The sequence below is a fragment of the Salmo trutta genome, chromosome 4 (assembly GCF_901001165.1).
Source record: "Salmo trutta chromosome 4, fSalTru1.1, whole genome shotgun sequence".
Classification (NCBI taxonomy): Eukaryota; Metazoa; Chordata; class Actinopteri; order Salmoniformes; family Salmonidae; genus Salmo; species Salmo trutta.
In genome coordinates, this window is record NC_042960.1 from 33,833,017 (window position 1) to 33,857,997 (window position 24,981).

Sequence of the window (24,981 nt, forward strand, 5' to 3'; positions counted from 1 at the left end):
ACCACAGCATTCTGCAGTGATATGCCATCCCATCTGGTTTGCGCTTAGTGGAACTATCATTTGTTTTTCAACAGGACAATGAACCAAAACACCTCCAGGCTGTGTAAGGGCTATTTGACCAACAACGAGAGTGATGGAGGGCTGCATCAGATGACCTGGCCTCCACAATCACCCAACCTCAACCCAATTGAGATGGTTTGGGATGAGTTGGACTGCAGAGTGAAGGAAAAGCAGCAAAATAGTGCTCAGCATATGTGGGAACTCCTTCAAGACTGTTGGAAAAGCATTCCTTGTGAAGCTGGTTGAGAGAATGCCAAGAGCGTGCAAAGCTGTCATCAAGGCAAAGGGTGTCTACTTTGAAGAACACAAAATATCAAAAATATTCTGATTTGTTTAACACTTTTTTGGTTACTACATGATTCCATTTTTGTTATTTCATTGTTCTGATGTCTTCACTATTATTCTACAATGTAGAACATAGTAAAAATAAAGAAAATCCCTTGAATGAGTAGGTGTGTCCAAATGTTTGACTGGTACTGTATGTTTCAGTAAGATTGAATGTTTAGCATTTATAGCGATGGTTATCAACTGTACTGCAGGGATGGAACGTACTTGGCAGAGAAATTGAGGTTGTGGTGGCAGCTGCAGAGAGGTATTTGGGTATGCGAGACTTGACCTCAGAAGAGTTACACGGTTAAGAAGTTAAGAGGTGGTGTCCCATCCTTTCAGGTTGTTGGCCTGAAATAGGCCTAAATAGATTTAGATAGTGGAGTAGGGTGGTGTTTATTTTTAAAAAAAATGTGAGTGGAGTGTTAGATAGTAGGGTATTGTTTTTTAAGCAAAGAATAAGGGAGTTATACTCCAGTCTAGTAGGTGGCGGTAATGCAACATTTATTGGATGACAACCGCCGTTAAACCTCATGGAAGAAGACGAAGTGTGGCGGGATTAACATGGCGTCTATGGTTGCTGTGTTGATCGGGGCCGTGGATGACAAAAACAAAATACTGAACAGAAAGATAAAGACGGTCTAGGTGCATTTTGAGCTAAACCCTGCATATTACAGTAAGGTATTGGATATTATTTGTAGACGTTTGACGATTTTGTCGTGCATCAGTTTTATAGAGTACCTAGCTAGTAAAACAATTGTCAATAGAAACGCTAAGCCTCTAGCGGAGATATGTCTAGTTTGCAAACTAGCTAGCCAGCTATTTATTAGCTACTTTGATTTATGTAGCTGTCGTTGGCAAAAACATTTGCTAGCTAGCTAGGAAGTCCGTGCACGAGCTGCACGATACGTATTTGTCTCGAGCTGTTTTTAATACATTTAAGTTTGCTGCGCGAGAAGGCCCTTTCGCGATGTGGGTTGGTTTCGTTTCTTAATAAACACAAGTGCTTCAGCCATGGTTTTGTTCTGCTAGGGGTGTATTTAGATACACTAGCGTTGCTCCGAATTGTATTGGGTTGCACAGAAAACTGTCCGCGGGAAGCCAGAAGTTAAATAAAATCAAATTTCAACTTACCGTGCTGGTTGGACATTATGACAACTTTGAATTTGAAACCAAATATATAGTTAAAGGGATGTATTATTAAACAGACTTTCCAAACGTGGGACTATTGTAGACCCACTTCCTCTCTGTTTACCTCATGTCAATATAAAAGTCCCCCACAAGTTATTCCTTTTTCGTCCATGTAATAGTGCAGGACTTTTATTTTGATATGAGGTAAGTATAGACGAAGTGGGTCTACAACAGACCCACGTTTTGGAAACTGTTTAATAATACGTTCCTTTAACTAGATATTTTCTTAACTTCTGGCTTTTTGTGCAACCCAGTACTATTGGGAGCAATGCTAGTGAATGTAAATGCACCACGTTGCTAAAAGCAGTTAGTAACCAACTAACTACGCCCTTTGTTATATTGTAATAATGTGTCTTTGCAATAAACATAGCTAGTGATATTATTATTACCTTTTTCTGAACTGGTCCAACTAACCATATATTTTCCTAGCTTAGATGCACTCTTATTTAATCAGGCCTTTGGGACTTCATTGCAGCAAAAGTTTTGCTTTCTCAGTTCCTCTTACCAATACCTAATTACTTCAATATATGATTTGATAGTATTATTATTTAGTATACAATAATAGTTTAGGCTATTGCTCTTCTAAGGTAAATGTAGGTAATGCCAACAATGAATGCATTTCATCTCTCTAGGTTTTCATTGTACTAGCTGCCTCACTAGACCCTGATCACCCTCAATACAGAGTAGCAGCTAGAGAGTGGGAGAGGACAGGATCGAGGCATGGAGGAATCAAAAAGCCCATTAAAATCAGTCAAGCACTCTCGCAACGAGGCCAAGGGAGCCAAAGCTTCATCCTCTGCCAGCTCCAGGCCCCTGAAAGAGGCTCCAGCCCAGAGAGAGTGTCCCAAGCCTGCCACTGCCTGTCGGAGCAAGGAGAACATCACCACAGCCAGGGAAGACCATAAGGACCAAGGCAGTAACTGTGGGACAGGTACAGGCAGAGCCTCCACTGCCAGCCCTCAGGACCCAGGGAGAGGGAAGCCTCGTAGGCTAACTGGGAGGACCAGCTCTGGGGAGAGGGGGAAGGTGAGACTTGAAGGCCAGCAGCAGCAGAGGGGTGATGCTAGGCCCTCGTTGGTTACAGGACGCAGCCCGGCTGGTGTAGGTGTAGACAGAGACACAGGAGCCACAGGTATGGTGGCCACTTCATCTGAAGAAGGCATTACTTTACAGACCAAGACAAGTCCATTGAAGGAGAAGTCACCGGGTGAGCTATTCTATACTTTACATAACTATAGGTTAATGTTTGAGCCATTAGCTGCTATATTATGTCTCTGTTAGAGACCTTTTGTTGTTGTTTTGCCATGGAAACTCTTCTTGGTCAAAATATTTGTTTCCTACAGCTGTTTCATATTCTGCCTGTCTGTGTTTGCAGGTGAGAAGGCTGGTGCTGTGGTGGGCACGGGGCAGCCTGCATTGGAGGTCACTGTGGTGGGGTCAGGGGTCAACGAGCGGGGTCAGGGTAAAAGCATGACCTCTGAGCAGAAGCTGGGTCTCAGACAGGCTGAGGAGCGCCTCTACAGAGACTATATACACAGACTGGTCAAGGTGAGGCGAGAAAATAAGTTACCTCAGTTTGTATCAGTCAACTGTTGTCTGTATGTATTGTCTGTATCAGTTACTGGAATTTATGTACACAATTGCACATTTAAGGCAACTTCAATCTCAAGTTAGATGTCGGTCTGATAGTGCTGAGCGATTAAACAACTAACACATTTTTTAAACAACTAATTGACCAAAATCGGTTCAATTATTTGAATTCCATTTCTTTTGGTTTTTTTCCTGTGAGCTAGCTTCTGTTGAGATAAATCAGATTAAGCCGAACTGTGCAATGTGGTAGGTAGTTGTAGTTTCCAACAGGCCAATATTTTATGTAGTTTAGCAGAGAAAATGGGGTAATTAACTACAATGAGCATAATCCATTGCACGCCTGCTTACTTGTCTATGTGGAACAGACACGGAGACCTAGTTGACACACAGAGAGAAAAGAACACGTGAGAGGGATAGAAAGCAGTTGCTTTGCGAGGTGTACCTGAAAATGCATGATCTAAGTGATTTGATATAGTTGGTAGCCTGTTCAGCAGTCATAAAAGTTGGCCTTATTTACTTTGAAGAACTAATCAAATTGTGACTTTTTTTTATTAAAGTAATCAGAATAAATTATGGCTAAGGGATAAGCAGTAATGGGCAGTCACTACCATCATGGGATTTCTATTCATTGTTTTATTCCGTGTTGCAGTATTCAAACCACAATGCATAGTGCATTTAATGTTAAAGTCTTACCAACTTGTAATTGGTTAATTAGAATTATCACCAGGTAAAACTGTATCAATGCTAATAGTCAACAGCTCAAGGCGCGTAGTTGAGATTTCCATGTCTACGGGGCAGAGGGGTGGGGCACTATCATATCAGTTTCACGTGATTGGTTTCACTTCTCTCTCTCTGCCTCTACAGCAGTCTCCTGAATACCCTAACTTCCAGTATCTATGCAAGCTGTGTTCTGTACACATTGAGAACATACTGGGGGCACACAAACACATCAAGGAGAAAAGACACAAGAAGAACATCATGGTGAGAGAAAAAGTTAGCAACTTTATTTAATTTGTCATAATTATCATGTTCTCCAATGATAACTGATGTGTATTGTAACTTAAAAGGGAAACCTAGGCTGTTATTTCCATTTTTATGATATTTTAGAAGTGGAAATGTTTAATTGAGGTGGAGCTTATTGATGTGTGTATCTGTTTATTTTTCCTGTTGCTGCTTCCTAAGCCTACGTCGGCCATTTTGAATCCGCCCCAAACTCCAAATGCTGTCAGCATTCTCCCTAGTCAATTAGACAGGGCCATTAGAGATTTGGATTCACCCAGCCTTTGTCCCTCTCCCCTGTGCTGTAACTGTTTTAGGATAAGCAGGAGGAGAACGAGCTGCGGGCGCTGCCTGCCCCCTTCCCAGCCCAGCTCGGCGCCGTTAACGCAGCCGTCCTCCGGGTGGCCAACCAACACGGCATCTCAGACCAGGACTTCCTGGTGCGACAGGAAGTGGTTGACAGGATGGAGGCGATCATCCAGCAGCACCTCTCAGGTAACCAACTCTTCCTATCCTTTTGTCTCCTCCCTGTCATCTAGGCCTCTGATCTACAAAGTCTAAATGGGTGAAAGCTGTGCAACAGCAGCTAGTCTTTCCCTTGAATGTGCGAGTCCAATAATGTCCACTTCACTTTCACGCGCATGTCACGTGTGGCAGCTGTGCTCAGCCAGCAGCCCCCCTTCCAGCCTTCATTACTTCTACGTCCGCTCTTCCTGCACATCTATTTCTGCTGCTCAAATATTCCTCCAACAGTTTTTAATGTAGAATTTAGCTGTGACGTCAAGCGGTGATCCAGTCCCTGATTAGTCATTTTGATATAATTTCACAAACCATGTCCGGCTGTTTTAAACTAATCCCAGGCTGCTAGTTATTGTTTTGATAACAAGCAATGTGTGTTTTTTTGGGGGAGAGGGAGTGTGTGTGTTTTTGTTTTGCATGTGTGGTTAACTGAAAAGTAAAGATGGTTTCATGCAGTGTTTTCCCCCTACTGCCACAATGACATGCAGATCATTATGCATTGATATTAGGGCTGGGCGATATGGCCTAAAACTCATCTATTTTTTTCAAAGTTATGGGTTGTTCACGATATATATAAAAATAAAAAATGTCTCTCTAAGCTTTTTCTGTACAATTTAAAGGTCAAAAACACTGAATTTATACCTAGGCCGAATATATGCCTTCCATAACCATAAGACCCACTAATAATTTAAATATTTTATCAAAATAGTTGTACCTGCTTTTTTTGTTGTTGTTGCAATAATCACTGATCTGGCTTTCAGATCTGTCTATAAAAATGCCCTTTTTGTTACACATTTAACCAGAACCATGCATAATGCACATTCACTAATAATGTAACAAGCATAAAAGAAAATGAACACCGGACTCATAAACAATGTCTCAGGCACAATCCCAGGTGCTAGTGAGTAGCCAGCTAATATTTATATTTCAAGTTTAGTCAACTTAGATCTAGGTATAATGTCGCAAGCTCTGAAAGGAAAAGCAGTTGTTGTTATGAGCGCAACTGTCCGTCTCCTACTGTTTGAACAGCATGCTAGTCTTTTCACTTAGTTCAGATGTTGAAATCAAGTTGGCTACCTTATTTCTCAGAATGAGAACGAGTTTCCAATTCCTTATATAAATAGTTTTATGCTTATTGCACAAGTTTATAAGCCTAAACAGCTAGTATAACAATCTTTATTTGACAAAAATGCTGCTAGCGATACGGTAATGCGCGTGCGACAAACTGAGCATTAATTCTTCAGAATGATTGTTCATTGGTACATCCACTTTAGTAGTGTCTGTTGTGCTCGAAATTCGAGGAGTCAACATAAACAGGTTATGGTTAGAAAGGCTAACTTCTCTTACAGTAAAATAATGTCTCCATTGGTTTTGGTGTCCATATGCCCGATTCTGTTGGACCAAACCTCAAATGCAAATAGCGAGTTAAAACCGTTTGTCAGAGAGGAAGAAGTGATGTCAAAAAATTGTATGTTGTGAGCGGTTGGGGAGGGGCTTGGGAGAAAGAGGCGACGCGAGAGGTTTCACTGTCGCCAAAATCTGTCCAAAATAAGCCAAATGCGCTTATTTTTAACCTAAGCTTTTTGCCTGCCTTCCCGCCTTTGGGACAACTACTCCCATTGTTAGGGTGGAGACATGAGCATCTCGTCATTATATACAAATCTCTGGTGTAAATGGGAAGGTGCACAGCACAGAAGTAGCAAAAGAAACGAGACCAAAAATACCAAATGAGAACTAGCGGACATAAACGCTCACAAGAAGAAATAACTTGATTCTGCGTTACAGGCATTTGGAATATCGCAAAAACATACTTTCAAATGAATTTGATATTGCCCAGCCCTAACTCATATTCCTTCCTCCCATTTCTCCTGGCAAATTACAGGTAGGCCTTTTGAAAACATGAGCAAATTAGCTATTTTGTGCAGTATTATATTATACACTGAACAGTAAGGTTCAATTCAATGTGTTGTATTGAGTAGAAGTGTGAATATCGGTGACTGGTTTTTGTGTAGCACATCCGCAAAACATTTTGAAAAAGGGAACGGGCGTCTGGTGAACAGGACGCTAAGGCCACTGACATTTTTCCTAGTGGTATCGCGATACTACACGGTATCGTGATACTTGTCCTGCTATCGTATGATGAGTGAAATGTGGTCATGACAACACTAGTAGGGAGATTATATGATCTGAATCATGTATAATGCTGTTTAATGTATGGCTTTTGGTGTTGTCTCTTATCCAGTTTGCTCCCTTCGGCTCTACGGCTCCTGTCTCACCCGATTTGCCTTCAAGACAAGTGACATTAACATTGACGTCACCTACCCCTCCACTGTAAGTCTTTGTTGTGTTCTCACCTAACCACTAACGGAAGTTATATAAATGTAAAGTGGGTTCACATCAAATTGTTGTTAGTGTAAAGATGTATCTTTGGAGTTAAGTCACATCAGTGGTAATCAATATAGGCAAAGAAAGGAAGGAGGCTATTCAAGACTATTGGGACACAGCCTTGGTTTACATCATCACCTCAATGTCAGTCTGTATCAGATGATCAGTGATTGCTCTTCAGCATGATTGTCTTGGATAGGATTTAACTGATTGGGTATGCTTATTAGTTAAGAGGATCCAAGTACCTGTGAATAATAGGACTTCTAAACAGGACTCTGTAAAACAAAACACATTTAACAGTGGAATGAATATGATGTGCCTCCACTTCTGCTTGCTCGTTGGGGTCTAGACCGGAGTCATTGTAAAAGCACTTTGTGACCGCTGATGTTAAAAGGGCTTTATGAATGCTAGGGGTGTAATGGTTCAACAAACCCACAGTTTCGTATATTGCGGTTTTGGGGTTCGGGTTTGGTACAGTGTGAAAATGAATGCTAACAGTTACTGTCGTAAATGATTGTTTATTTAAGAAAATACAAAGTGTTGGTATTCCTGATTCCATATATGATCATGAGTCATAATGCCTGAAAGCACAATCGAGAAGACCAACACTTTGTAGTTTCTTAAATGAAAACATGATTACTCATTAACAACAACACTACCACAATTAAGCGCACCTGAATATAAGCCGCATCCACTGAATTTAAAAAATATGTATATTATTTTGAACATAAATAAGCTGCACATGTCTATAAGCCGCAGGTGCCTACCGGTACATTGAAACAAATGAACTTTACACGGCTTGTAACAAAAATAAATAGGCTTTAACGAAACACGGCTTGTAACAAAAATAAATATGCTTTAATGAAACACGGCTTGTAACAAAAAATAAAAAATTAGCAGTAAGCTTTAGTTGTCTTTTTGCACTGAGTCAATTCCTCACACTGCTGTTTCCGTCTTATCATCGACTCATTAAGACCAAGCTCCCGTGCAGCAGCTCTATTTCCTTTTCCAACAGCCAGATCAATCGCCTTCAACTTGAAAGCTGCATCATATGCATTTCTCTGTGTCTTTGCCATGATGAGGGTGACAAAATGACTACCGTAATCAGAATGATGGGAAGTTTGAGAGCGCTCGATTTAATCTAAACAGTAAACAAAAAAGCTGTTTGACCTTAACCCATTCGGCAATTTCATTGGTCTAATGAAAGCTTCATGCCGCCAAAAAACTGAGCATGTCACAATGTGTTTTTTTGGAGAGAAAAAAAATTGAAAGCGGGAAAAATCCATATATTAGCCACGTCATTGTTTAAGCCGCGAGGTTCAAAGCCTGGGGAAAAAGTTGCGGCTTATAGTCCGGAATCTACGGTAAAATAAAGTTAAATATGCGCGTGAAATCAATGTTATCATGGCTCAGACATTGTGTAGGCCTATTCTATAAAGTTTTCTTAAAAAGAGAAAAGTATGCGCACTTGAGTGATTCTCATAAAGGGGCCATGTCTGTAGCATGTACAGTGCATTCGGAAAGTATTCAGACCCATTTACTTTTTCCCAATTTTTTACATTACAGCCTTATTATAAAATTCATTTAGCAGTTTTTCTATCCATCTGCACACGCTACCCCATAATGATAAAGCGAAAATTGGTTTTTAGAAATCTTTCAAATGTATAAAAAAAATATATATACCTTATTTGCATAAGCATTCAGACCCTTTGCTATGAGCCTTGAAATTGACTTCAGGTGCATCCTGTTTCCATTGATCATTCTTGAGACGTTTCTACAACTTGATTGGAGTCCACCTGTGGTAAATTCAATTGATTGGCCATGATTTGGAAAGACACACGCCTGTCTAGATAAGGTCCCACAGTTGACAGTGCATGTCAGAGCAAAAACCAAACCATGAGGTCAAAAGAATTGTCCGTAGAGCTCTGAGACAGGATTGTGTCGAGGCACAGGTCTGGGGGAAGGGTACCAAAAAATGCCTGCAGCATTGAAGGTCCCCAAGAACACATTGGTCTCAATCATTCTTAAATGGAAGAAGTTTGGAACCACCAAGGTTGCAGTCGGGTTGAAGGGTCTTGGTCAGGGAGGTGACCAAGAACCCGATGGTCACTCTGAGAAAGCTCCAGAGTTCCTTTGTGGAGATGGGAGAACCTTCCAGAAGGACAACCATCTCTGCAGCACTCCACCAATCAGGCCTTTTATGGTTGAGTGGCCAGACGGAAGCCACTCCTCAGTAAAAGGCACATGATAGCCTGCTTGGAGTTTGCCAAAAGGCACCAAAAGGACTCTGACCATGAGAAACAAGATGTCTGCAAACTAAGATTGAACTTTGGCCTGTATGCCAAGTGTCATGTCTGGAGGAAACCTGGCACCATCCCTATGGTGAAGCATGGTGGTGGCAACATCATGTTGTGGGGATGTTTTTCAGTGGCATGGACTGGGAGACTAGTCAGGATCGAGGGAACAATGAACGGAGCAAAGTACAGAGGTCCTTGATGAAAACCTGCTCAGGACCTCAGACAGGCGACGACCCTAAGCACACAGCCAAGACAACGCAGTAGTGGCTTCGGGATAAGTCTCTGAATGTCCTTGAGTGGTCCAGCCAGAGCCCGTACTTGAACCCGATCGAACATCTCTTGAGACGTGTGCAGCGACACTCCCCATCCAACCTGACAGCTTGAAAGGATCTGCAGAGAAGAATGGGAGAAACTCCCCAAATACTCTATAGGCTGTAATCGCTGCCAAAGGTGCTTCAACAAAGTACTGAGTAAAGGGTCTGAATACTTATGAAGGTAATATTTCAGGTTTTATTTTTAAATACATTTTCAAAAATGTGTAAAACCTGTTTTTACTTTGTCTTTATGGGGTGTTGTGTGTTGATTGAAGGAAGAAAACAATTTAATCCATTTTAGAATATGGCTGTAACGTAACAATGAGGAAAAAGTCAAGTGGTCTGAATACTTTCCGAATGCACTGAACTTCTCAGTTCCCACTCCGGGGGTAATGTGCTGTAGCTGTTAAGTAGCTCTGTTTAGCCATCGAGGTCCATCCATTTGTAGTAAATGCAACACAGAGTTTATTGCCTAATTCATTGACAACTTTTGCTTTAATTTGCGTATATAGAGTACTTAACCTGTTTGCTAAAATGGGTGCGAGAGGGTGAAGTTAATAACAGGGCTTTAGCACTTTCACCAGGGGCCCAAACGGCTGTTCTTAACCACCGAGAACGATCACATCCGTGACTATAAACATCACTCTTGTAATTTATTTGGCCCGGCCAGAATCGGCTGCGAAGGGCTGCTTGAATGCAGTTTCCGTGTTGCTCCGGTGGTATGAATTCTGGGGTGATGTCAGCGTAGTGTGTCTACATGTTCAAGGTGTTGGCAGCTGCCTATGCTATTCTTGTTGAGCAGTGGCGGCATATTCTCTCTATCCATCGCCGTTGTAATCTACTAGGAAGCCAATATGTTCCCAAACTGGAGATTTTAAACCATGATGTAGAATCCTCCTGGTTTATCGACCTCAGAATTTTGATTACAACTTGTGCATAGGCTTTAGTTTTAATGGGAATAGCCTGAAATGTTTTATTCCAGCCCAGATTTACTTGTGGCGTACAACGTAGCGTCGGCATAGCCTATAGGTCTAGTGTTTAAATGTTGTGTGTATGTATATATAATATTATTATATATATTTTTTTATGTATTCATTCGGGTTCACAGTGCGGACCGAACCGAGTTCACCAAATTGACACCCCTAATGAATACATTTGATTGAATTTGATATGATCAACTTTGATGCCGACCCTGACTAACAAATGTCATGCTGTTTTTGTCTCTCCAGATGACCCAACCAGATGTGCTGATACTAGTACTGGAAATCCTGAAGAACAGCAGTGAGTTTTGAACCGCCATGCATGAATAAACACTGTCAGTGTAGAGCGACTGTAGATTCAGCATAAGGAGGATTGTGTTGTGGCACCAGACTGTCAGTGAGCTCTTTGTTCCAGCCCGCAGGGAGTAGAGCTGTTCTGAGTTCTGTGTTAGACTGGAGAGTCCATATTAACCTCTTTGAATGAAGAATGTTATGAAAAGAGAACATTTTGTAGAAAACCTGATAACTAATGCAATGGTAGTTTTAATACAACCCCTCGTTTTCAGAAGTTACAGTATGTCAATTGGGGAGCCAGCCAGGAGATAATGTTGTTCTCTTTGAGTTTGGGAGCAGTCAAAGAATGTTCACCTTTCTCTTTACAGCTGAATATTCTGAGGTGGAGTCTGACTTTCACGCCAAAGTTCCGGTAGTGTTTTGCAGAGAGGTCAACAGGTCAGTGGAATGTCAACTCTACTGCTTTCTATTGGCTCTACTTTTATCTATTTACAAGCTACTACTGTTTGAAATATCCTCTGAGTTACTGGTTGCTGGGTGGTTTTCATTCCTAGGCACATTATGGCAAAATATTTTGCAACAGAAAACCAAAATGAGTTTAAAAAAATGTATTGGACAAGTTCAGGTAGCCCCTCTCTGTTTCAGTCAGTTTTCTTCCGTTTGGTGCCTAATGAATACAACCCTGATGAGTGTGTTGTATCTCCACAGTAGGTTGTTGTGCAAGGTGAGTGCAGGTAATGACGTAGCCTGCCTCACTACCAACCACCTGGCTGCCCTGGCTAGACTCGAACCCAGACTGGTGCCTCTGGTCTTGGCCTTCCGCCTCTGGGCTAAGGTAAGGCTGGCCTGGGGGACATTCTCTTTTATGGATAGTATGCCATCATATGATGTAAATGCTATCTATCTAGTGCTTTTGATAATTACACTTTTTCAATGTTCAGGCCTTTGCTGACTTAACCTAAACATCTTCATGCCAACAGGTCTTAAAGTTTACTGTATTTGTGTGTGGATTTCATTGTAATGAGTCAATGATATGATGGCTTGACATACCTTTGCATACTGTAGCTTTAGTTGTTTTGATGACGCCAACAGCCCCTGACCAGAGACAATTATATATTTGGTTGTTTCTGTTCCTCTAGTTGTGCCACATTGACTGCCAGGCGGAAGGAGGTATCCCCTCCTACTCCTTCTCTCTCATGGTCATCTTCTTCCTCCAACAACGCAGGGAGCCCATCCTCCCTGTCTACTTCGGCTACTGGGTAGGTGACACCACAGAAATATAATAACTAGAGTGGACAACGTTCTCTTTGTCATGCATTTGATCATTTTAATAGAACTGGTCACTATTATGACAGGCACATTTGAAGGTAATAAATTACTTTCAAGTGACAAGTCATAACATGTTGCTGGCTTTTTTTGTTGTTGATAGCTAAACTATGTTGTGTTCTGTTTCAGATTGAAGGCTTTGACGTGAAGCATGTGGACGAGTACCATCTAACGGGGATAGAGATGGATATATTTGTGGGGTGGGAGCACAGACCCCCCAGTACAGAGGGACGGGGGGAAGGCAGGGGGGAAGGACGGAAGGCCAAGCCTGAGCAAAAGAAACCTGAGGTGAAGAACCGGCATGTAGCGGGGAAGGTGAGTAGTCCGGGAGGGGAGGGATTTAGTCCCAAAAGCAGGGCTCTGCAAACAGCACACTATGGTCGAGTTCTAATTTTCTCCACTTTTCCCAAAAAGTGTACACTTGCTCACTCCCCCCTTTTATGGATTTATTAGATTGTTTTTCATGAGCTAGCCTGAGAGAAATCTGACACCAGTCTATTGGTAACACTTAATGACAACTTTTACAAGTACACAATCCATGAAGGGAAGTGAACGAGGAGAGAATGTGACCGTTACTATGGCTTTCAAGAATCAGAATGTTTTTCATGGAGCTTCCTGAACTAAGCCCATGTCACTGACATAGTGTATTTCCCTCTCTCTGTCCATCCCAGATGCGTCTATCCCTGGACCTGGGTAAGGGTGTGTCCCTGGGCCAGCTGTGGCTGGAGCTGCTGAGGTTCTACACGCTGGAGTTCGCCCTGGAGGAACACATCATCAGCATCCGCCTTAAAGAACTTCTCTCTCGAGAGATGAAGAACTGGCCCCGACGCAGGCTGGCCATCGAGGGTAAGTGACAGAGAGGGGGAGGGGAGAGACCGCTGAATGGGGGTGTATTCGGAGAGGTGAAACGTTCAGAAAGTTGCAGGTAGAAACGTACTGAATAGAGCTGACATGTCTGTCATGTAGAATACAATGATCAATCAGATTTGTTCTACACAGTACATTTTTATGTGTGACGAGCTCCCCTCCTTTGTTACCTATTTTGTCATTGCTATTTGTCTCCCTCAATGAGCCTGCTGAAGTACCAGGTATTAATAGGTTAAAATTGGGGTTGGAAAGGTCAGAAGGACCTCTTATTTTTAGATTTCTCTGAGTTTCTACACACCACTACCACCTTTCAAGTCGTCATCCTCCATTTCCTCTTCTCTCAGATCCGTTTGCCCTGAAGAGGAACGTCGCACGCAGCCTCAACAGTCAGATGGTCTTTGAGTACATCCAGGAGCGCTTCCGCACCGCCTACAAATACTTTGCCTGCCCGCAGAGCAAGGACCGAAACACCGTGGAGCACCAGAGAGGCAAGGATACAACCAAACATGGGGGCATGAAACAGGAGGAAGATGGAAGAAAGGGTGGAGAAGAAGGGTCTGAGAAGAGTGGAGGTGGACAGAGCGATGGGAATGAAGGGAAAAGTCAGAGCTCTGAGACAGGTCCGAAGGAGGATGGTGAGAGTGATGAAGGGGAACGAGCTGAGCGGGCTCAGGAGGAGGAGGAGAGGGCATTGAATGGCGGGCTTATGGACTTGGTCCTTAGTGGGGGCACTTCAACGGATGGGGCTGGAGCTGAGCCTGGCACCACTCTGGAGCCTTCCTCCGCCTCAACCCATAACGGCCTACTGGATAGGGATGAAGAGGAGGAGAACCATGTGTCGGAGAAGCAGGGACATATTGCACCAGAGGACCTGCACTATATCTTTGACAGAATGATCTTCACTGGCGGAAAGGTAACACACAACCCCTGTGATACCTTACTCATCAAACTTGTTTTCCAATGGACAATGTAAATTCTATAACTGATTTGACAGCACATTTTGTACATCTTTATATAAGTTCCAGAACTCCATAATTGTAGTAGTTTGACTCATGGATTTGGCTTAAAGTTTATTAAAAAGCAGGTCTTTACCATAGTTTTCAGGTATTATCTTAATGAGTTTCTGATCATTTGGATGTTCACAGGTTCTGCTTTCCAACAGGTCAATCCTGTTTATTATTTGATTCTCCCCCCTGCAGCCTCCTACAGTCGTGTGCAGCACATGTAAGAGAGATGGCCATCTGAAGGACGAGTGTCCTGAGGACTTCAAGAAGATCGAGCTCAAACCGCTGCCCCCCATGACCGACCGCTTCAGAGACATCCTGGATGGCCTTTGTAGACTCTGCTACCGTAAGTCATCCGCTGTTCAACATTCTTCTGCCGTCTTAGGAGTTTGTTTGAGTGATTTTTGTCCAGATTTTGTCTGAGCATATCTTCTATATTATGGAGCGAAGACAGGTGTCTTGAAGCTAAGATAGGTGTCTTTAACCATACGCTGTTAACAGTATATATACTTAAATAACACACACAGGAATACTCAAGCACGCTAAATATCATTTTTATTTTCCTGTTTTTTGTTAAATGTCTGTTGTGTTTGTAGATGAGCTGTCCCCTTCCCCTGGAGAGCAGCAGAAGAGAGAGCAGATCCTGGGAAGTCTGGAGAGGTTCATACAAAAGGAGTACAATGGTACGAACAGATAACATAACTGAGTTGCATATGTAACAGCTGAGAACAGTAGTGTGAAGGAATACGGAATGTCCTATACAGCGTTACCACTTCAGTGTGGTATTATAAAACATCTACAGTGAGGGGGGGAAAAGTATTTGATCCCCTGCTGATTTTGTACGTTTGCCCACTGACAAAGAAATGATCAGTCTATAATTTTAATGGTAGGTTTATTTGAACAGTGAGAGACAAAATAACAAAAAAAATCCAGAAAAACGCATGTCAAAAATGTTATGAATTGATTTGCATTTTAATGAGGGAAATAAGTATTTGACCCCCTCTCATTCAGAAAGATTTCTGGCTCCCAGGTGTCTTTTATACAGGTAACGAGCTGAGATTAGGAGCACACTCTCTTAAAGGGAGTGCTCCTAATCTCAGTTTGTTACCTGTATAAAAGACACCTGTCCACAGAAGCAATCAATCAATCAGATTCCAAACTCTCCACCATGGCCAAGACCAAAGAGCTCTCCAAGGATGTCAGGGACAAGATTGTAGACCTACACAAGGCTGGAATGGGCTACAAGACCATCACCAAGCAGCTTGGTGAGAAGGTGACAACAGTTGGTGCAATTATTCGCAAATGGAAGAAACACAAAAGAACTGTCAATCTCCCTCGGCCTGGGGCTCCATGCAAGATCTCACCTCATGGAGTTGCAATGATCATGAGAACGGTGAGGAATCAGCCCAGAACTACGCGGGAGGATCTTGTCAATGATCTCAAGGCAGCTGGGACCATATTTATTTTATTTATTATTTTAGTCATTTAGCAGACGCTCTTATCTAGAGCGACTTACAGTAAGTAGTGAATGCATACATTTCATTTCATGCATTTTTTTAAATGTTATTTTTTTTAAATTTTTTAAATTTATTTTTTGTTGTTTATTTATTTTTTTGTACTGGTGACCATAGTCACCAAGACAACAATTGCCATGAAGGACTGAAATCCTGCAGTGCCCGCAAGGTCCCCCTTCTCAAGAAAGCACATATACATGCCCGTCTGAAGTTTGCAAATTAACGTCTGAATGATTGAGGACAACTGGGTGAAAGAGTTGTGGTCAGATGAGACCAAAATGGAGCTCTTTGGCATCAACTCAACTCGCCGTGTTTGGAGGAGGAGGAATGCTGCCTATGACCCCAAGAACACCATCCCCACCGTCAAACATTGTGGTGGAAACATTATGCTTTGGGGGTGTTTTTCTGCTAAGTGGACAGGACAACTTCACCGCATCAAAGGGACGATGGACGGGGCCATGTACCGTCAAATCTTGGGTGAGAACCTCCTTCCCTCAGCCAGGGCATTGAAAATGGTTCGTGGATCGGTATTACAGCATGACAATGACCCAAAACACACGGCCAAGGCAACAAAGGAGTGGCTCAAGAAGAAGCACATTAAGGTCCTGGAGTGGACTAGCCAGTCTCCAGACCTTAATCCCATAGAAAATCTGTGGAGGGAGCTGAAGGTTCGAGTTGCCATACGTCAGCCTCGAAACCTTAATGACTTGGAGAAGATCTGCAAAGAGGAGTGGGACAAAATCTCTCCTGAGATGTGTGCAAACCTGGTGGCCAACTACAAGAAACGTCTGACCTCTGTGATTGCCAACAAGGATTTTGCCACCAAGTAGTAAGTCATGTTTTGCAGAGGGGTCAAATACTTATTTCCCTCATTAAAATGCAAATCAATTTCTAACATGTTTGACATGCGTTTTTCAGGATTTTTTGTTGTTATTCTGTCTCTCACTGTTCAAATAAACCTACCATTAAAATTATAGACTGATTATTTCTTTGTCAGTGGGCAAATGTACAAAATCAGCAGGGGATCAAATACTTTTTTCCCTCACTGTATGATATCATTCTACAGACAATGCCCAGCTGTGTTTGTTTGGCTCCTCCAAGAACGGCTTTGGTTTCCGCGACAGCGACCTGGACATCTGTATGACCCTGGAGGGTCATGATACAGCAGAGGTATATGGACTCACTGGACCGATCACCCATTTTGACATTTTAAACTAAGCCTTCAGTTCTTTGTCTGATCTCATCTCCCTAGTCATTCTGAGATGTAAATATGTCTACCTCTACTAACAGAAGTTGAACTGCAAAGAGATCATCGAAGGCCTAGCCAAGGTGCTAAAGAAACACACAGGTAAGAGACCAGTTCTTCCACAGCACATTACATTGACTCCTTTCAGAATGCAAGGTTTGACTGCTTGCTATGAGTACAGAGTAGACAGTCATATTTTGTGACTTGGGGATTGATTAACCTGTGTTTTCCCATGTCAGGTCTGAGGAACATCCTGCCTATCACAACAGCCAAAGTGCCTATTGTGAAGTTTGAACACAGACAGAGCGGACTAGAGGCAGACATAAGCCTCTACAACACTCTGGTGAGTAAACGGACTGGTAAGGGTCAGTCACTGGCTAACAGGTCCTTTTGTAACTCAAGCTAAGTTGCTATTATCTACATAATTGCTTACTAGCTTAAGCAATTAAATGCATGCATCTGCATGGATTCATTGGCAACTGTCCTCTCTTCCAGGCTCAACACAACACCAGAATGCTGGCGACCTACGCTGCCCTAGACCCTCGCGTGCAGTTCCTGGGATACACCATGAAGGTGTTTGCGAAGCGCTGTGACATAGGTGACGCGTCCAGAGGAAGTCTGTCATCCTACGCCTACATCCTCATGGTGCTCTACTTCCTGCAGCAGAGACAGCCCCCCGTCATCCCTGTTCTCCAAGAGGTACTGTTCACTTACCCTCTGTTAACTTCTATGGGCAAGCGTCCCACCCTAGTCAACAGCCAGTGGAATCGCGTGGCGCGAAATACAAATACCTCAAATGCTATAACTTAAATTTCTCAAACATATGACTATTTTACACCATTTTAAAGACAACTCTCGTTAATCTAACCACATTGTCTGATTTCAAAAAGGCTTTACAGCGAAAGCAAAACATTAGATTATGTCAGGAGAGTACCCTGCCAAAAATAATCACACAGCCATTTTCAAAGCAAGCATATATGTCACCAAAACCACAGCTAAATGCAGCACTAACCTTTGATCTTCATCAGATGACACTCCTAGGACATTATGTTATACAATACATGCATGTTTTGTTCAATCAAGTTCATATTTATATCAAAAACCAGCTTTTTACATTAGCATGTGATGTTCAGAACTAGCATACCCACCGAAAACTTCCGGTGAATTTACTAAATTACTCATGATAAACGTTCACAAAATGCATAACAATTATTTTAATAATTAGATACAGAACTCCTTTATGCAATCGCGGTGTCAGATTTTAAAATAGCTTTTCAGCGAAAGCACATTTTGCAATATTCTGAGTACATAGCTCGGCCATCACGGCTAGCTATTTTGACACCCACCAAGTTTGGGGCTCACTAAACTCAGAATTACTATTAGAGAAATTGGATTACCTTTGCTGTTCTTCATCAGAATGCACTCCCAGGACTTCTACTTCAACAACAAATGTTGTTTTGGTTCCAAATAATCCATAGTTGTATTCAAATAGCTCTGTTTTGTTCGTGCGTTCAGGTCACTATCCGAAGGGTAACGCGCGAGCGCATTTCGTGACAAAAAAATTCAAAATATTCCATTACCGTACTTAGAAGCATGTCAAACGCTGTTTAAAATCTATTTTTATGCTATTTTTCTCGTAAAATAGCGATAATATTCCGACCGGGCAACGTTGTATTCATTCAAAAGCTGAAAGGAAAAATGGAGGATTCTCGTGAACGCGCTTCTCAGTCTCACTGTCCCCAGGCTGACCACTCACAAACTCTGCTGCTGTTCTTTGCCCAGAGACAGCAGACACCCCATTCCACTTTCTGGCGGCTTTAGAGAGCCAATGGGAGCCTTAGAAAGTGTCACGTTACAGCACAGATGCTGTATTTTTGATAGAGATGCAACAGAAGGACAACAAATTGTCAGACAGGGCACTTCCTGTATGGAATCTTCTCAGGTTTTGGCCTGCCATATGAGTTCAAAACAGTTTTAGAAACTTTAGAGGGTTTTCTATCCAAATCTACTAATTATATGCATATTCTCGTTTCTGGGCAAGAGTAGTAACCAGTTTAAATCGGGTACGTTTTTTATCCGGCCGTGCAAATACTGCCCCCTAGCCCCAACTTTTACAACCCCAAAGTGGATACTGTTATAGCTTGTCTGTATGGACGTAGCCCACACCAACATAACATGCTGAAAGATGTTTTGTAAAAGCAATTATAAAACAACTTAAGGAAAATAACCCAATGTTGATCTTTTCCTTAGGTTTTTGATGGACATTCTGTACCACAGAGGATAGTGGATGGTTGGAATGCCTTCTTCTTTGATGACATTGAGGAACTGGTGAGTTGTTTGGTCATCAGCACTACTGAATGTAACATCCTACATGCCTGCTTTTCCTAAATTATGACTTTGAATAAGCTTCTTTTTTTTTTTTTTTTTTACTAGTCATTGTAGTCAAAAGCGTTCTCTAAAAGTTCTGAATATTATAAAGCTCACTATCTGTTGACGTCCCCCGTAGCGTCAGCGTCTGCCAGACCTTCCGCAGAACCGTGAGACTGTGGGGGAGCTGTGGCTGGGCCTGCTCAGGTTCTACACTGAGGAGTTTGACTTTAAGGAGCACGTCATCAGCATCCGCCAGAGGAAACGAATCACCACCTTCGAGAAGCAGTGGACCTCCAAGTGCATCGCCATCGAAGGTAGTGAAACTATCCTTCTCAGTCACATGGTTGTGATGATGAAAGGACCAATTTAATCACCTATGACTGACTTTTTGTTTTCCTTAGATCCCTTTGACTTGAATCACAATCTTGGTGCTGGAGTTTCTCGCAAAAGTAAGTGAACTATGTCTCCTAAAGTAATCCTTAGGAGGCCAATTCTGTGTTGTCTCTAGTATTTCAGTGATCATGGTCCCTAACACACCCCCTCTCTCCTCAGTGACTAACTTCATCATGAAGGCATTTATCAACGGCAGGAAGCTGTTTGGTACTCCCTTCTACCCCCAGCCTGGCATAGAGGCGGTATGATACACATTAGATATAGGACTGTATTAACAGAGTGTTAGAGTATGAGTGCTGGTATAGGTTCATTTTTGCCTTTTTAAATGATAATGAACAAGAGTGGGATCTGATCCAAGATCGGCACTCTGAAACACGTTATAAGTATGGGCATTGTTGCCCTGACGCTGAGTTGCATTTATGAACACATATCAAATGATTCCATTTGTCTAAGGAAGATCTGTTCTCATGTCTAACAATGTTTTCTTCTGTGGTACAGAACTACTTCTTTGACTCCAAGGTGCTCACGGACGGAGAGCTGGCACCTAACGACAGGTGCTGTCGGATCTGTGGCAAGATTGGCCATTACATGAAGGACTGCCCCAAAAGACGCAGGTACACAGGGAGAGAACATCAGTGAGTTTTTTTTGGAACGTGTGTGTGTGTGTGTGTGTGTGCGCGCAGACCTGGGTTCAAATACTATTTAAAACATTTTCAATACTTTGAGCATTTGCTTTAGCCTGCTTGCAGTGCCAGGTGTCACCGGTTTGCACTTTTGTCTGTTGGTTCTATTGCAACAGACACAGGTTCAAATAATATATACTATGTTGGGTGGTGGCTCCATGTTTGATTGAACTAATCCTCCGTTTCTCTGCTTGTTTATGTCTTTTGTCCAAAAAGGGGGATGAAGAAGAAGGAGAACGAAAAAGAGGATGATGTCAAGGATGGAGACGACCATGAGCCACGGGAGCGTCGCTGTTTCCAGTGTGGTGAAATTGGTCATGTACGGCGGGACTGCCCAGAGTACCGCCACCTTAGACAGAAAGCCGCAGGGGGCCCAGGTACACCTCAATGTTATTTTATTTACAGTACTTTGTGTACAGATGTAATGTATATTAACTGATACCAAAGAAAATACTATACCAAGTTTGACTATGATTGTTTTTAGAAGCTCAACTTTATTTGAGTGGTCCACAATGTTTTTTTATTTTTTTATTATCTGAGCTAGTGGATCACAGCAAGAGTATTTACCAGCTATGTATACAGTAACTAATTCATGATTGAAGGCCTGTATTTTGTCATTACTAGTACTGCCCAGCACAGGGCAGCAGTGGGACAGAGTGATGTATGTGGTGGTTGGCTTCTCTGTTTCCTCCAGTTTCCCACATAGTGCGAGCCATGGTAAGCTCCCAGTCCATCCCCATCCCCCAACCTCCCCAGGACCTCCCTGGACGCACCAGACAACCTTCCGAATGTGTGAGTACAACAGGGAATTGTCTCTCTCTCCCTTAGCCACCCCAACCATGTTCAAATGTAATGCATTGAGTACTGTTGCAGCTAGCTTCTTTATCTATCAATACTTGTATGTATGTATGTATGTATGTATGTATGTATGATACATTTTTATTGATATATATATATATTTTTTTTTTCTGTCTTTCCCACTACCTCCTGCTCCCTTGCTGTCTCTCCAACTCTGCTCTCTCGGTCTCTCTGTCCAGTCTGATTCCCGCCAGACTCCGCCCTATTCTCCTCAGCCCACCCTGTTCTCCCAGGGTTCCAGCCAATCCTCCAGCTCCCCCCAGCCCTCCTCCTCCAAGACCTCCACCTCCGCTGGAGGGGGACCCCACAAGCAACCCCAACATCCCCAGGTTCCCCTCTCTCTCTTTGGCTTCCCTCCCTCCCACCCAAGCCAGTACCACCACCCTGGAGCTCTCACTGCTCTGGGGCTACTGCCGTCCCAGCACCAATCACACCTGTCCCAGGGGCACCAGGCCCATCACCAACCCCACCACCCCTCCACCTCCTGGCCCATCCATGGCCCCGTCCTCCAGACCTCCAGTGGCCCCGAAGGGCCCTCCCCGCCCGGCCTAAAATTCCCCTTGCGCCAGGCCCCCGGGCAAGGGAATGGGAACACAGGCCCAAGGGGGTCTCCGGTGGGTGGCAGCCTCATGAACCTCAATGACCCCAGCATCATCTTCGCCCAGCCGGCGGGGAGGCCCATGGGCTTGGGAGGAGGGCTGGGACTGGACGGGCACTGGCACAACCACCTGGCACAGCAAGGGGCACTGGTGGCTAATGGCACTGTGGGCAAGTCAGGTACACACTGGGGGGCACTGTCTGTTTGTGTTAGGTCTGACTGTCTGTCAGTCTGTCCACTTCTTTGTTTATTTGTCTGACTGTGGTCAGATTCTGTCCTTGTTCCGGGAGTCTTTAGCAGTAACTGTCTGTTTCCCTGTTAACGGTGCTGATTGTGTGGTCAGGTAAGAGACACCAGTGGTTTTGGCTACACACTTAATTCACTGTTCACAAAAAACTGTTGCTAGGACCGAAGAATATTATCAAATTATTGTAGTTGGCTTAGCTTTTTGTTTTAAATTCCAATGATACCGAATTTGAAGACCTCTCCGTTCCTTCCCCCCCCGCAGATCCGGGCTACCAGACCCAGTTGGGGGGTGTGAGTCAGCAGGGCTCTAGGAATTGGGAGCACAGCAACGCAGCCCACTACTCCCAGTCCCCGTCCTGGCCCTACCGCATGCCACAGAAATTCATCCAGCAGGGCAATGGGTGCTACCCTCAACCCGGCAAGACCGTCATTTCCCAAAGTAAGAGGCTCAGAAAGCGAGAGGAGAGGGAGAGAGAGAGAGACGGACACAGGGTCAAGAGATGTACTGCTAGGATGTCACCTCTCATTTAGTATACTTTTTTTACTAAATGTAATCTAAATAATTTACCCCTTCATTCTTAGAAAAATGCCCCTACAGCAGTTAACTTTACTTCCTTGTTTGTCTTGGCTCCGCCCCAGGTTCTGTGGTGCACCCCAGTCAGCATTTCCCACTCCTCCCCCACGGACGACGACATGTCAACCTCAATTACATCCAACAGAAGAAATGAACTTTGAATTCTAAACTCTGCTCCAATAGCATATTCATTCAATTAGGTTTTATGGTCCTTCACCATGACAAAACAAAAACGATATAATCTAAATTTGCATCATTTGGTCACAATACTTTTTAAAAGAATTTTATAATTTTTGTACAGTTTTTACTTTTTTTTTTGGTCTCCTTGCATTGATTTGTGATACAAATGTCAAATATTTTAATACCCCCATTTTTGAAGGGGTCTAAAAAGTATTTATTTTATTGTGTAAAGGAAGTAGGGTATTTTTTTTGCTGTATTCATACTTTGCTTGCTTAAGGATAAAAGCTTTGAATAGATATTTGTAAAAATATATATATATCATGTCCACCCCTGTCAGATAGTTACAGTGCCTTTAGAAAGTATTCATACCCCCAGATTTATTCCACATTTTGTTGTTACAGCCTGAATTGAAAATGGATTCAATTGTTATCTACACACAATACCCCATAATGACAAGGTGAAAACATGTTTGTAGAAATATTTTGCACATTTTATAGAAAATGAAATGCATGCATCGAATGTACATAAGTATTCAGACCCCTGACTCAATACTTTGTAGAAGCACCTTTGGCAGCGATTACTGCTTAGTCTTTCTGGGTAAGTCTAAGAGCTTTCCACACCTGGATTGTGTAACATTTGCCCATTATTGTTAAAAAAAATCCTCAAGCTCTGTCAAATTGGTTGTTGATCACTGCTAGACAACCGTTTTCAGGTCTTGCCGTAGATTTATGTCAAAACTTTAACTCGGCCACTCAGGAACATTCACTGTCGTCTTGGTAAGCAACTCCAGTGTAGATTTGGCCTTGTGTTTTGGGTTATTGTCCTGCTGAAAGGTTAATTCATCTTAGCTTAGTTCCGTTCTGTTTCTTAGTGTTGATGACTAGCCGAAAAACTCCCCAGTCCTTAATGATTACAAGCATACCCATAACATGATGCTGCCACCACTTTGCTTGAAAATTTGGAGAGTGTTACTCAGTAATGTATTGGATTTGCCCCAAACATAGCATTTTGTTTTCTGGACCAAAACTTAATTGCTTAGCCACATTTTTGGAGCAGTATTACTTTAGTGCCTTGTTGCAAACAGGATGCATGTTTTGGAATAATTTAATTCTGTACAGGCTTCATTCTTTACACTCTGTCAATTAGGTTAGTATTGTGGAGTAACTACAATGTTGTTGGATCTATCCTCAGTTTTCTCCTACCACATCCATTAAATTCTGAAACTGTTTTAAAGTCACCATTGGCCTCATGTTGAAATCCCTGAGCGGTTTCCTTCCTCTCCGGAGTTAGGAAAGGTGCCTGTATTTTTGTAGTGACTGGGTGTATTAATACACCATCTAAAGTGTAATTAATGACTTTGCCATGCTCAAAGGGATAGTAAATGTCTGTTTTTTTTTTTAACTTTTACCCATCTACCAATAGGTGCCCTTCTTTGCGAGGCGTTGGTAAACCTCCCTGGTCTTTGTTTGAAATTCACTGTTTGACTGAGACAATTATCTGAAAGGTATGTGTGGGGTACAGAGATGAGGTAGTCATTCAAAAATCATGTTAAACACTATTATTGCACGCCGAGTGACTCCATGCAACTTATTTGAATTATTAAGCAAATGTGTACTCCTAAATTTATTTAGGCTTGCCATAACATAATGGATTGAATACTTATTGACTCAAGATATTTCAGCTTTTCATTTTTTATTAATTAAACATTTCTACCAACATAATTCCACTTTGGCATTATGGGGTATTTTGTGTGCGTGTGTGTAGGCCAGTGACAAGAAAATCGCAATTTTAAATGTAGGTTGTAACACCAAAATGTGGAAAAAGTAGGCACTGTATGTAGTGCCAAAAATACATATAGTAAGTGGAAACATTTTAAATAAATAACAAAAAAAAACAAAATACTTTAAACACAAACAACACTTTGTTTTTGGGGACTATTTGTTGACTGCAGACAATTTTGGCCAGTTTCCCAGACAGATTAAACTTAATCCAGGCTGTATCACAACCGGCCGTGATTGTGCGCACAATTGGCCCAGCGTCGTCTGGGTTTGGCCGGTGTAGGCCGTCATTGTAAATAAGAATTTGTTCTTAACTGACTTGCCTAGTTAAATAAAGGTTAAATATTTTTTTTAAATCCTGGACTAAAATCATTTTTAATAGAGATT

At 42.5% G+C, this 24,981-nt stretch overlaps 1 protein-coding gene across 3 annotated transcripts; it reads left to right on the forward strand.

The window, feature by feature from the left end:
• The first annotated feature begins 856 nt into the window (after positions 1-856).
• On the forward strand, positions 857-23,339 carry LOC115192269 (terminal uridylyltransferase 4). 3 transcript variants are annotated; one of them, XM_029750579.1, is made up of 29 exons: positions 857-1,068; positions 2,211-2,785; positions 2,954-3,126; positions 4,033-4,149; positions 4,485-4,662; positions 6,929-7,017; positions 10,912-10,963; positions 11,325-11,394; positions 11,665-11,791; positions 12,096-12,215; positions 12,412-12,597; positions 12,954-13,128; positions 13,494-14,062; positions 14,349-14,499; positions 14,750-14,836; positions 16,734-16,837; positions 16,958-17,015; positions 17,153-17,256; positions 17,409-17,612; positions 19,164-19,241; positions 19,420-19,597; positions 19,685-19,732; positions 19,836-19,918; positions 20,175-20,311; positions 20,576-20,736; positions 21,054-21,151; positions 21,397-21,994; positions 22,324-22,500; positions 22,701-23,339. In XM_029750579.1, the coding sequence occupies exons 2-29, from the start codon at positions 2,299-2,301 to the stop codon at positions 22,787-22,789; spliced, it is 4,698 nt and encodes a 1,565-aa protein (XP_029606439.1). In that variant the 5' UTR covers positions 857-1,068; positions 2,211-2,298; the 3' UTR covers positions 22,790-23,339. The 3 variants fall into 3 exon arrangements, with proteins under 3 accessions (XP_029606439.1, XP_029606441.1, XP_029606440.1); XM_029750581.1 differs by having other exon boundaries at positions 20,175-20,290; XM_029750580.1 differs by having other exon boundaries at positions 857-1,063.
• Positions 23,340-24,981: the final 1,642 nt, after the last annotated feature.

Bases quoted from the DNA above. Each gene is read 5' to 3' on its own strand.
- LOC115192269 (XM_029750579.1), top strand. From the start codon at position 2,299: ATGGAGGAATCAAAAAGCCCATTAAAATCAGTCAAGCACTCTCGCAAC. The intron at 13,129-13,493 runs GTAAGTGACAGA...CTCTTCTCTCAG, and splicing joins ACGCAGGCTGGCCATCGAGG to ATCCGTTTGCCCTGAAGAGG. The intron at 14,837-16,733 runs GTACGAACAGAT...ATCATTCTACAG, and splicing joins CATACAAAAGGAGTACAATG to ACAATGCCCAGCTGTGTTTG.